At 36.1% G+C, this 13,518-nt stretch overlaps 1 protein-coding gene across 1 annotated transcript; it reads left to right on the top strand.

Moving 5' to 3' along the window:
* The first annotated feature begins 3,497 nt into the window (after positions 1-3,497).
* Positions 3,498-5,217, top strand: LOC113728229 (protein CURVATURE THYLAKOID 1B, chloroplastic). Its single transcript, XM_027252790.2, has 6 exons — positions 3,498-3,918; positions 4,073-4,176; positions 4,304-4,390; positions 4,529-4,591; positions 4,836-4,873; positions 4,959-5,217. The coding sequence occupies exons 1-6, from the start codon at positions 3,750-3,752 to the stop codon at positions 5,014-5,016; spliced, it is 519 nt and encodes a 172-aa protein (XP_027108591.1). The 5' UTR covers positions 3,498-3,749; the 3' UTR covers positions 5,017-5,217.
* The last annotated feature ends 8,301 nt before the right edge of the window (positions 5,218-13,518 follow it).

Consider the following 13,518-nt stretch of genomic DNA (forward strand, 5'->3'; position numbering starts at 1 on the left):
CAACTAAATACCCTAGTCTCAAAGGTATTAATTTTGATTTGCCATACGTTATACAGCGCGCACCAACCTATCTTGGTATGGTTTTGGCTTTTTTCCATTTCTTGCTCACCTCTGTTTTCCATTTAGCTTCATTGCCAACTAAGTAACAAATGCAAGATAGCACGAGAAGAACAAATATTGAAACAAATGCTGCGTCCTTTTGCATAAACTCTATGGAAATGCTGAACGAATAACTTAGTTTTGGGGAAGAAAGGCACTTATTTTTTATAATGCAAGATAACTTATTTTTTATAATAAAAGTAGAAAATAATGTAATACATCATTTGTCCAAATATAATAATTCCAATTTCACACAAGTTAAACAAATTCATTTAGGATTAAGTGGTTAATACCTTTGGAAAAAAAAGAATAACTTAGTTTAGTTGGATAAAATATTTTTTATATTTATTAATTTTTTTTTAATTCGTAAACGGGTTATTAGGTCAACCACAGGTTGATCCGAATTTGACCTGTTTTCTTTTCGGGTTCATCGGGTTCGATCCGATTCTAATCCGAACTCGTGAAATCTCAATCCAAACCCATTAATTTCGTGTTAAATTCGTATCGCATTTTCAGGTCGTGTCGAAAATTGCTTTCCCTAATAGTTCCATTGAGAGGTCACCATTCTCAGTGATTTATTTGAAACTTCCGTGTCACGCGGTTGAGTTGGCCAAGTTATTTAATGTTTCAAGATAGTTTCAGGATACAGTGTAGCAGCTGGTAATATGGCCAAGGATGTGCAAGATATTCAAGAAGTTGTCAGGCAGAAGCTGGAATCGATGAATAATAAGTTCAAAGTAGCAGCTGATAAGCATCGTCGAACGACCATGATCGAGGTAGGTGATATGGTGATGGTGTACTTGAGACGCGAGCGCTTCCCAGTTGGTACTTATGGCAAGCTACAACCACGAAAATATGGTCCCGACAAAATTCTACATCACATTAATTTGAATGCCTATATGGTGGACTTACCTGAAGAGCAAATTATCTGGCTGGCCACTAAACTTTTGCAATCGTCGAGTTTTGGTCACTCAATTATTAAAAGTCTGGTTTTGACCATTAAAATGTATAAAATTGAGACTCAAGGCCATTCTGTTAGATTTAATCGTTAAGTTGCCCGGTCTGTCTGATCGGGCAATTTCCAAAACTAAAGGTAGGGTCAATTTAGGAAGTTCAACATACATCTTCTTCTTTAGGGCAAGTTCCTCAAGCCCAGAAGCATTGGTGATTGAAGTGGGAAAGTTTCCAGAGAAATTGTTTCCTAACAACTAATAGTTTCAGATTTGGTAGGGTGAGATCCACGTCAATTGGGAGATTGCCATGGAAGTCATGGTATGGAACTCCAAGTAGTCCTTCCTGCAACAGAGTCAAAGCTGCGGTAATGCTGACTCTCCTGGTCAATAGGGCTATTCAAACCAATCCACCCTAAGCTGTTACAGAAGGAGCTGCAGATCTGATCCTAGAAGCTCCACCAGTTGCCGGTACTATTTCATCAGCTGTGGGATGCTTAGACGGTACTAGTGCTTGAGTAAGCGGTGCTCCCTTTCTCCTTGCAATTACCGCTGCAGAATAGTCATTCCTAGAAGAAGCTGTTTTCAAATTCAAATAGGTTGCTTTTAGAATAGGCTCTTTGAAAGATAACTGAATGCGCTTAGTCCCCTGGGGATTGGTCTGCACTCAGGGGCTCTTTTTAGCACTAACTGGCTTGGGAAGATAGCAAGAAGTCTGAGCCTTCATATCCATTTTGAGAGACGCCTCAGTGGATTGAATCCCCGTTCATTCGAGAAATAATTGAACCAATCTTTTCAAAAGCCCCATCTCCAGAGGCAAACTTCCCTCCAGATTGTTGAAGTCAATGCCGAGTCCGATCAATGATGATGATAAGTTCCCAATGGGAGAGGGAATCTCTCCCGTCAGATTGTTTTTGGTAAAATATAATCCTTTAAGCTTCTTCAAATTGCTTAGCTGATCGATTGGAATCTTCCCTTCTAGCTTGTTACTGGTTAGGTCAATAGCTATCATTTCTGCGCAGTAGCTCAGATTTTCTAGGATTTTTCCACCGAGTGCATTACTCGACAAGTTCAAGACTCTTAGCATGAGGAGGCGACCGAATTCTTGGGGAATCCCACCATGGAATTGATTCTCCCCAAATTGGATGAACCTCATGAAGCTTAGGTCCCGTTTGGATTGCATTTTCCGTCATTTTTCATGGAAAAATTACTGTAGCGATTTGATGTATGTGAGGAAAAAAGGTAATAGGGAAATATGTTCACGGAAAATGACGAAATTTTTCTACGGAAAACAGCAATCCAAGCAAGGCATTAGATTTCCGACCTGAGGAGATATAGCTCCAGACAACTGCTTACTCCTCAGAGTCAAGGCAATGACCCTTTGGTGTCGAGTACCACAAGTGACTCCTTCCCACCGGCAATGGTGTTGTGAGTGGTTCCAGGAATCACCAAGAGCCGTTTTTGTTCATTTCTCAAATGTTTGATGTTTGGGTTTAAGCAAAAACAAAAGGAAGACGAAGAACAGATGCATAGGAGAGGAAGAAAAGGTGCAAGTGCTATTTTTAACTTCCTAAATTGACCCTGCGTTTTGTCTTGGAAATCGCGCGGACAGACAGATCGATGAATTTAACGACTAAATCTAACAGAATAGCCTCGAGTCTTAATTTTATACATTATAGTGGCCAAAACCAGACTTTTAATAGTTGAGTGACCAAAACTCCCCGATTGCAAAAGTTTAATAGCCAGCCGGATAATTTGCTCCTTACCTGAATCACTAGGCATTTCTCGAACCTTCAATCTTGCAAACTTGTCCCGATACCGTTCATTGAATCTGCCTCTGTATCTAGATATACCTGCTAACTCGAGGATGAGTTTTCAGCAGGTGGGTGGGACTGATGTAAAGCAAGTTGAGGATAATTTCTGGGGCAAGAATGATCGCGCGAACAGTCGCACGAAGTAAGTTAATAACATAATTGAATAGTTGAAACTACAGTCCAAAAGACTTTCTTTGTTACAACATGCCCACAACTCATGTCGAAAAGTCTGTCCAGTTGATCGAAGACTTCTTTCCATATGGTGTGCCCACACCTTATATCAAAGAGTTTTCTGCCTAAAACAAAATCACCGTTTTTTAAATTTTTATGCTATTTTTTCTTCTTTTATTTTGGAAAATTTGATGTAGCTTATAAATAGGCATACTTTAAAAAAAAATTTAACAGCCTTTTATTATTTTTATCAAACTTTGTTGGATTTCACCAATAAACTTAAAAGTTTTATCTCATTTTTTGAATTTTTGATTCAAATTAAGAAAATAGTTCGAGTGACTTTTTTCTTTAAATTATACTTTCCGTGTCATCAACAAATGGAAAACCAAAACCGTCCCCATGCCAGCCAGACTCTGGCGTCCTCCCATCCAATAAAACGCATAAGATGGCTATCCAACAGCCATGTCAGCACTGCACTATCCAGATGGATCAGCGAACGAGTGGTCGTCCAGCAACCGCCCTGCCTTCACTTGGAGAGTGCTTTTGATTTTCCTAGGCGGAGGAAAATATCAGACCCGCCAATCCCCATTGAGTGAATTTCCGGAGGTGAAGGGGGGTGGAGGAATAAAGCATCAACAAAAAGCATCCTCTAAGCTCTCTCAAGTTCATTCTTCTCTCGTCCGAGTCTCGAGGGGTTGATCAGAGGGAAGAAGCAATGGCCTCAACTACCACTTCCACCCCACTTTCTCTCTCCGCTTCTTCCACCCTCATCGAAGCCAAGGCTTCTCGCCAGCCATCAAATCCGGCATCCCAATGTGTGACCTTACCCGCACTGGCTCCGCCTCTTCAGTCTCAATGTCGCGCTGCAAAGACAACTGCCTATTGTGAGTAGCTAAGCTTTTAATCCGTCTTCCACTCTTTTGCTTACTATACTTAAATTATCTGTCTTTTTTTGGAGTTAGCCATATATCTCAGTTTTAGCATCTTAATCAATCAGATATCTACTCATTTCTGCTGTCACTTGCCTGTTTTTCTCAGGCAGAAAGATTGCCCGGAATGTTGTGGCTATGGCTACCGGAGAGGCACCATCTGAGGTTGCAGCCACTGAGCTTCCGGAAATTGTCAAAACAATCCAAGAAGCTGTAAGGATTTATCCTTGTTATGTTATATACATGGCCTGCTGATTTTGTCCAAATAAGTTGTCCTCTTACTTAAGCTTCCAAGACGCTCTCAATTTGCCGCTGCATTATTCTTCTTTTCGTTCTTCAGTGGGACAAGGTTGAAGACAAGTATGCTGTCAGTTCTCTGGCGTTAGCTCTCCTTGTTGCGCTTTGCGGATCCACTGGATTGGTTTCGGTGAGGACTTTTCTAGCATGTATACTACTAGTGGTATTTGAAATCTATATTAATCGATGAATCACGCTATTTGAAAACTCATCCGAATAACTCAAATTATTTGTGGGCAAAATGGATATGGCTTGCGAGTTGTTGCAGGCAATTGACAGGCTTCCATTGATTCCCGGTGTACTTGAGCTTGTGGGCATCGGTTACACTACTGTAAGTCGAATTCTTTATCCGCCACTCTTCCTGAGATTGAGCATTTATAGCCCGAATTGTCCTCCTTTCTCGGGATTAAAGTCTACAACTACTGTTAATACTTAACACTAGTACACCGCCTGCTGAAAATCAATCAATCATCTGCTTGGCTGGTCTTTTACAATAAGGCATATACTATGTAAAATCTATCCGGGTAGCAACAGAATGAACTAAACTTCCCGCGCTCTTTTGTCTTTGACTGCAGTATTTCGTGTACAAAAACCTCGTTTTTAAGCCAGACAGGTATGGTCTCTCCTGCAACTTAGGTCTAACAGAATTCCCTGCTGTATGACTATAAATTGCTTTGTCTTGGCTTATGAAATTTCAGGGAAGCCCTGGTTAAAAAGATCAAAGACACCTACGAGGACATAATTGGGACCAGCTGAAAGTACACTGGAGTAGAAAGATGCTAATGGAGGGGTTTATTCAGACTCCATTGATCTTCTCTTTTATCTTGCTGTATATTGTAATCCTTCCTCTTTTTGTTACTCTGAAATTTTTAAACCCATTTAGCTCTGTAAGTGAACATAATCTTTCTTTTTCTGTTAGCACATCTAACCTTGAGTCAAAATGATTTTAATGGGCTACATCATAGACATACGTATATATCTGAATAATGTAATTTCCCTAAAGATCTATCCATATATATATATATATATATATCCCTTAAAAAATTGTATTAGTGTAGTTGGATAAATCCCTTGTCATGGCTGCGTGCAATTGCATGGAAACCACACCCAGGTTAAACGGATGTCCACAGGCAACTACAAGCGATGGCAACCCGCTATACATGCATGAGCTTGCGTTCTTGTACTACTTTTCAGTTTGCGTTCTTGACACTAGGTTAGTAGACTTGGTTGTCAATGACAGTTTTTATATTCCGAAACAGAACAATTTATAACCATATTCTTACGAGGTCAATGTTACTTCCAAAACCCACCAGATTTTTTCCCCCTGGTTGTAGATGTCGCTACAACTAACAAACAATCAACATACAACGTCAAGGTTTTAAAGTACGATGCGCACCATGAATTAGTCATCTACTTAATAGAACTCTATGACCCACAAGTTACATACAAAACATTCTACACTTATACCTTTAAACACAGCTCCAGTAGCCACGGCAAGAAACTCCGGTCCAGATCTCTCTTTCCCTCCCCGATATTGATTCATCATTATAAGATCAGCTTGACGCGTGCAATAGTATCAGGAATCACGGGGATAGAGATGTAATCGAGCCGAGTCGAGCTCGAGTAGTGCTATACTCGAGCTCGACTCGACTCATATATCCCTAGGCTCGAGCTCGATCGAGTCAAAAAAATTTATACTCGAAACTCGACTCGATGTACTCGCTCTAAGCTCGAAACTCGATTCGATAAGGCTCGATAACGAAAGGTATTTTGTAAATTCCATATAACTTATACCCATAATGGTCATTTTATAATTATAATATATATATTATTTAAATTATAAATATATTATTTAAATAACCCCGGCTCGACGAGCCTCGAGCCGGGGATTTTTGACTCGAAACTCGACTCGATTTTCATTCGAGCTACTCGAAACTCGGCTCGAACTCGGGTGGTCAACCCGAGTTCGAGCCAAGTCGTTGACCAAGCTACTCGCGAGTAGCTCGCGAGTAGCTTGGCTCGCGTACACCTCTACACGGGGAGAATCGCGCCAACGACTATTACAATTCCATTGTCTGATAGAGCCTTGTAACAATTTGTTAAGCAACTTCACGCACTGACCATCATCCCAGTCATGAAGGTAGTCTGCCAGTATTCCGGACAAAAGTAACTCCTTTTACAAAGCATCACAAGAAGAGGAAGAGGATAAGAACATAGGAGTATTGATGCTAAATGTGGACGGGGTATCTGCAAGGGCAGTGGACAAGTCTTCATGCACACACCCTTGAGTGTAATTTAAACAAAATCTAAGCTAGTGTTGTGGTTATATTACGGAGGCATCTTTGAATTAATTAAAAGTGGTCAAAAAGCAACTCAAACGAGAAGTTGGGTACGTTATTAAATTGAGAAGATCAGCAGAATTTTGAATTCAAACAAAATTTGCTATCTTTATTGTGTCAATAATGCAACTGAAATTGACAATTGCAAAAAAACCAAAACTAATCCTCTCTCTAAAACCACCACCTAATTGCACTTTCCAAATGAACCTAAGAAAAATACAATTGTGTAGAAAGATTTCAGGTAGAGTCTATTCAATTTTGTGCTGAATTCATGCAAGTTAGTTGAGTTGTGATACGATGGAGGGTTTTGGACAAAACCCAAGTCAGGAGGAGATTATCTATAGGTTTTTAAATCATAAGGAGGCTGCGTAGTAATACACTAAATCAAAGGAGAGTAAAAGGTAATTTACCCCCAAGAAAAAGGCACATAATGGTTTACAAGATGGCTGAAGTAGGAATGGAGACGGGAACAAATGCTGTCGAGAGATATATGGGGTGAGAGAAATTGTTCTCCCGTCAGTCACTTTAGATGGGGTGGGGGCTTAAAACAATACTCTCACCCAATCCTCCCCTTCTCTTGGTACAATATCCTGCCTATTCAATAATATAGGTGGCGTTTGGTAAGAGAGTTTCGGAATGGAGAATTGGAATAAACTCCATAATTATTATTTAGAGTATTATTATCGAAATTGAAATTTTGAAATTATATTTAAAAATTTGAAATTCCTCAATTCCCTAGTAACTTGGAGGGTTTTGGACAAAACTCAAATTTGATTCCTATCTAATTTATCAAAAATTAGGGATGGCAATTGGGGCACCTGTCCAGCGTGGGGCTAATGGGGCAAGAGGGAATTTTTTTCCCCAGTTTAGAAAAGAGGCCCGCCCCGCCACCCATTTAAAAAATAATATCCTTATACTATATAAGAATGAATTTAGGGCAAAGATTTCAACCGCAAGGGTGGGGTTATTTTGGGAATCCTTAATATTATGCATTAGCTTAAAAGCTTTATGTACAACTTAACAAAGCTTGTATTTGGATATGTTTACTGAAATGACCCCATTTTAATACATTTAAAGTTCTCATTGATGATCCATTTGGGTATTGATGGAATGTGTTATGAGTGTGCAACCGTTTTTGTATGTTGTACAACCCACATATGCTTGTGTGTTGGTGTAATTACTGGAATATCCCTTAACTACCAATAATTCCCCATTATAATACATTTAAAGTTGTCATTGATGAGCCACCTAGGTATTGATGGAATGTGTTATGAGTGTACAACCGTTTTTGCATTTTGTACGATCCATGTATGCTTGTGTGCTGGTGTAATTACCGGAATATCTCTTAGCTACCAATTCCTTATACTATATAAGAATGAGTTTTAGTCAAAGAGGGCTTTGAATTTCAACCGTATGGGTAGGGGCATTTTGGAAATATGAAATAATATGTAGCTTTTTTAAAGCTTTTGGTACAACTCATAACAGCATGTGTTTAGGTATGTTTACAGAGATATCCTCATATTTGTACATTTAAAGTTTATATGGTAGGTACAACACAAACTACAACTTATGGTGAATTCTTTTGTCATACATTTTCAGAAATGGGGTTGTGTCTTTTTATGGGTATTTTGGAAATGATGATTATTTTGGTTGTCTTTTTAGTTGTGGGTATAAGTGATAATAGCTTTTGTGTGGTTGTAATTATTTAAACGTCCTTAGTCTCTAATTAAATTGGGGAGAATGTGGTTTAGTAGGTAATTAGTGAAAGAAATTAATGAGAGAGGGGTATTTTAGGAATGTGAGTTTGTTGTACTGGTCTTTTTAGTGAGTTGCAAATTAAAGGTTGGAGAACATTGATTTGATGTAACTAATTAGACTTCTAGACTTCTCGGCTGGCTAAATTTCATTTACTGCAAAGGTTTACTACAAATGATTTATTAGACACAATTATTAGGGATAATTGCACGAAGTTGGCTAGATAGGTGTTACTATTCAAATTCTGTTGCTTCAACTTCATGTATTTTGGTTTAAGGTCTAAGTTAAAAGATTATCTTTTTAGCTATCTTTACCACTCCCAACCATTCTAGAACCAGGATGGTTAAGACAAAATTAATGCTAATTATTAAAAAACTTATAGCATCAAGTGTTGGCCAACAGTTCATCCCCTTTTCTTAGTTTTTTGGTTTGCTCAACAAAGATATTGTTATTTGGAACCATCTTTCATCCATTTGAAGACAAATCATAACAATCAATTGACTTAACTTTTTGAATTTTTTTTTTGCTTTACTTGTATTTGTGGTAGGAACAGGATTCATTGGAAGTGTGTTACATCTCCTAATCAGAATCTCCAAGCCAAGGTATGTTGAAACTGTATTTTTTACATTGAAATTTGTCATAATTTGCAAATAACCTATGATACATGTATAACTGCATTTTGTGCACATGTTAATATATTTAATTAGGTAATACTAATACATTAACAATGTCAACCTCATGTGTGCAAGGAAAAGTTTTGCAGGGAACATTTGGAATAAGGTAACCAAAAGTTTATCCTTTCTGCTGAATCTTTTAAATTCTTTTGATATACATGTCGTTAGTTCTGGAATTGATTTTGGTGTTAGTGTGTATTTAGTGATACTGATTTGGTTTGGTGATAAAGTTTGTTCATTTATGTATTTGGTTATATATATGATTGTCCGATTTCTAGGAATATTTGATCCATTTGGTGGTCGTTTGACCTTTGTACTGCTGATTTGCTATGGTGATAAAGTTGATTCATTTATGCGATCATGTGATAATTGATTTTGATAGTTTGATCTGCTGCTATAAAACTTATAGCTTGTCTTAATCTTATGTTTGATAATATGTTTATTTTCTCTTATATTCTGCTAAACTTATAGTAATCGAGTAGTCTATAATGGTTGAATAGAATTCATTAAAGCTTTCATTCCTAACTTCCTTAACAAAACATTAGAATTCAACCTAAATTTAGATACATACTTTATCAGTATTGCACCACAAATTATGCCACATAAATAGTTCCAAAATTCGATTGAAGTTGGAGTTGTTTTATCACCAATTGACTGAAACTATAGCAAATTTAGTACTACCAAAAAATTATATGGACAAACATATTCTTATCATTTGAAGATCCTTGTAAATACTTTATTACAATTTTAACAAAAACAAAGCTCCCAAAGTAGTTTAAAAAGGATCTTAATTTATACAAGTTAATAACTTCAATTTCTAAGAATTTGTAAAATCTTTGCCTACTTAATTTATTAGCTATTGCACCAAATGAAATGATTGTTAGATGTTATCATATAGTAGCATTTGACAAAATTGACCAAAACTCATTCTTATATAATATAAGGATATCTAGGTATTTTTGGAATGAGGGATTATTTTGCAATCGTTAGTGCATTGGGTACAACTTATATGAGCATATGTGTTGGTGTAATTATTGAAATGGTGTCATAGTGCAATTAAAATAAAGAGATGTTGCAGCTATTCATTCAACTGTCTGAAACAACTCATAATAATACCAATGCATGAGTTCTATGTCTGAATCCCATAACTTTGAATATCATTATTTACATCTCAATTAAACAGCAAAAAACATAGGTATGTTGATGATTTAATGTCTAAGTATCGGTTATGGTTGTTCCGATACCTCCTCTTTCACATTCTTCCGTTTTTCCCTTTTCGGCTTTCAGGATTAGGCTAATGCCCTCTAAACTACTCCATTATCCATGCATTTCCTTCTACTTATATTAAGTAGGATTCGGCTAATATGCATTATTATCTACAACAATTTTGTTAATATTACTTAATATGCGTTGTTATTTTACTCTTATCTTCAATCACTTGCTCACCTGGCAAAAATATTGATGATATGTACCGATAGGTTCTTGATAAAAAATAACTTGGTCAATATGAAAATAATATTCACTTCAACCACTAAAAAATTTTCTTTAGTTACAGGCATCAAACACCCGCGCGATGCGCGGGTACTTCCCCCTAGTATAATTAAATAATCAACTCAGCTAAAGCAGCATCAACTGTCGGAAGGGGAGATCGATGAAGCAGAGAACCCCTGAGCTGCTCGCCTAGTTCCAGACTTTCAACTTCTTCATAACTCGTTAGAGCATGGAATGCTGCAGTGGAGGAATATGACCTTAGTGCACAGACTTTGCTAGATCGTCAATAAGCTGTGGTTTTGAACAATCAATTATTAAACGGAGAGTGAATGACACTCACCTAACACATAAGTATATGATTGATCGCCAGAATATGTTTTGTCCCAAAATAATTTTTCTTCAGAATCTGCCATTTTTCTTTTTTTAATATTCCTTCTCTCTTGCTTTCAAACAAGAAGCCAGAAACTGCAGCATTTTCTTTCCTTTTTTAACTTTCTTTCTATTTTCCTTCTCTCTTTTTCTTTTCCTTTTTTTGTTCTTTTTTTCCTTGCTGTACAGCAAACCAAAGTTTTCTTTGTTTCTGATATTTTACTTTCGGCAAAACTTTTTTCTTCTTTTTCTTTTCTTCTTTTCTTTGTTAATTTTTTCCCTTTTCCTGTTTCAGCAAACCCGAAACTAGAATGGAACTGCACAACCACCGCTACCACCATCATGTCAGCCACCATTGCTTATCATTAAAACTTCATCAAATGTACATCCCAAAGAAGATTTGTCGTGTAGATGTTGATTCCAGTGTCCAATTTGGCCAAAAAAATGGGCAAAAATTTGTAAAAAGAGGCTCGCAATCAGATCTATCTAACCCTCTTTGTATCCTAAAGTCTTAACCAAATTTTGTAAAATTAGTACTACAACGATCTTTAAGAGTGGTTATATTGTTACGCATCATCAATTTTACATGAAAATACATGAATTTAGATTTAGACACAGCGATAATGGAACGATGAACATGGAGACGACACCAGCTACAACATGGCGATGACAACACAGTGACGGCAGTGGTAGGGTGGTGTGGTGTTGGCTGGATCGACGGATTGAAGAAAAAAGAAAGGAAAATTGAAAGGACGAGGCAAAAAATGAAAAAAAAAAAAGAGAAAAAGAAGAAACTATTCGGTGTTCTAATTTGTTGAACGCTTGGAATGGAGAAAAAGATGACTCATCTTTTTGAATTTCAATTGAGTTCCTTACTTTTTGTAAAAAAAAAAAAATAAGAAAGTTTTTAAATTTTAATTGAACTCTGAACTAACTTTTAATTGAGCCCGACATTTGATTTTTAGTGTTTTAAAGTAAGGATAGTATCGAAATTTGATGATTTTTAATCAATAAAGATAGTTTCCATCCACTTCCCAAAGAAATTCAAAGTACAAGAGGGTTATGTAGATGTGTTTGTGTGTCATAACAAACCACACGGGTTTTACTGTATTTTATCCTATAATATAATATATTATTATATATATATAAATATAATATTACCTAAATAATATGATAATTGTTGTGTAGAAGAGCGTACTTTTTCTTTGTCAGTAAGTTGTATTTGTGGTAAAACCATTATTTTGTTATGTTAGTCCACTTAACTTTTTTTAAATCACGTATTGTATATTGTTTATTAATAAACATGGCTATTGATTTAGATTTTACACGGTAACAAATGTGAAAAATGAATTAAAAAATCCAACATAAATTTTATGATTTATAGTGAGCTTTTTTTTTTAAACTAGTAACAGATCAAGTGTTATACGCGTGAACGTGATTTTTTAGTTTTTTTTGCTTAAAATTTTTAGAAAATTAATTGACTCGCTCTAATCAACACTAATTCACAAACAATAAAAGCATTTTTTTTTGTCCCAATAGCACTTTTATTTCATAGCAGTATCAATATTTTTGTCTTTCTGTTAAATTTGGATAACTTGAAGGTTCTTTTCATGTCATTTGAGTTAAAGTTTTTAACTTTTGGAATAATTTGTTGTTTCTCTTTAAGTCATTCTATGAATTTTTATTAGTTTTAGTGAGCTTTTCTAATTATTATTAATTTTGTTGCTAATGATGGATTGTAAAATAATGTATAGTGCTATTGTAATTATAGTAGTATTTAAATATACTGAAATTCCATTGTTCAAATTTAAATAGCATAATTTTGAAGAGAAATGTTTTAATTTGGTAAAATTTATTTGTATTTATCATTGATGACATGCTTTATGATAATAGATTTTAGGGTTAATTGCAGTTTGCACCCACCAACTATTCAAGAATCAGACTTTACATCCTAAACTTTGAATTACAGCAATCAACTACCTCAAACTTTTAACCTTTGGCACAATTTAAAAATCAAACTAAAGATAATCACAAAAAGAGTGGTGCGACTAGTTTACCCTTAATTTCTTGTTGAGCTTCCAAAAATACCCTACCTATGACAAGTTTTTTGGAGACAAAAAATTCTCAAATTCCTAGAACCCAAATTCCTAAAATCAATCAAATAAAAAAATAATTAAAAAACCCCATATCCAATTCTTTCCATCCCTAAAAGCCATACCAGCACCATAGCCACTTCAAACTCATCAACAAATTAGAACCTCAAGAACTCATCAAACAAACCACTGAATCAGTTCCTCAAAACTCATTGGACAAGAAAGAAAATAAGTCCACAAATATCCCATGTCTAAGTCTCATGACCCAGTCGCACCGCCACCACTATAACTTCTTAAACCTCCACCACTCTTACCTAAAAATTCATCAAACATGAGACAACTCATCTCATGAGAAGCCTAAATCTTACCATTGTCAAACAGCCACACCCTCATCAAAAAAAAAAAAAAAAAAAAAGAGGGAGAGAGAGAGAGAGAGAGAGAGAAATATCCCATGCTGAAATCTCACTACCCTCAAGAGTCCTATCACAACCACCAAAACTTCTTAAATCCGTGGGTATTGACGTCTCCTATATAGAA

The sequence above is a fragment of the Coffea arabica genome, chromosome 2e (assembly GCF_036785885.1).
Source record: "Coffea arabica cultivar ET-39 chromosome 2e, Coffea Arabica ET-39 HiFi, whole genome shotgun sequence".
NCBI classification, from domain to species: domain Eukaryota; kingdom Viridiplantae; phylum Streptophyta; class Magnoliopsida; order Gentianales; family Rubiaceae; genus Coffea; species Coffea arabica.

Bases quoted from the DNA above. Each gene is read 5' to 3' on its own strand.
- LOC113728229 (XM_027252790.2), top strand. From the start codon at position 3,750: ATGGCCTCAACTACCACTTCCACCCCACTTTCTCTCTCCGCTTCTTCC. The intron at 4,177-4,303 runs GTAAGGATTTAT...TTCGTTCTTCAG, and splicing joins TCAAAACAATCCAAGAAGCT to TGGGACAAGGTTGAAGACAA. The intron at 4,874-4,958 runs GTATGGTCTCTC...ATGAAATTTCAG, and splicing joins CTCGTTTTTAAGCCAGACAG to GGAAGCCCTGGTTAAAAAGA.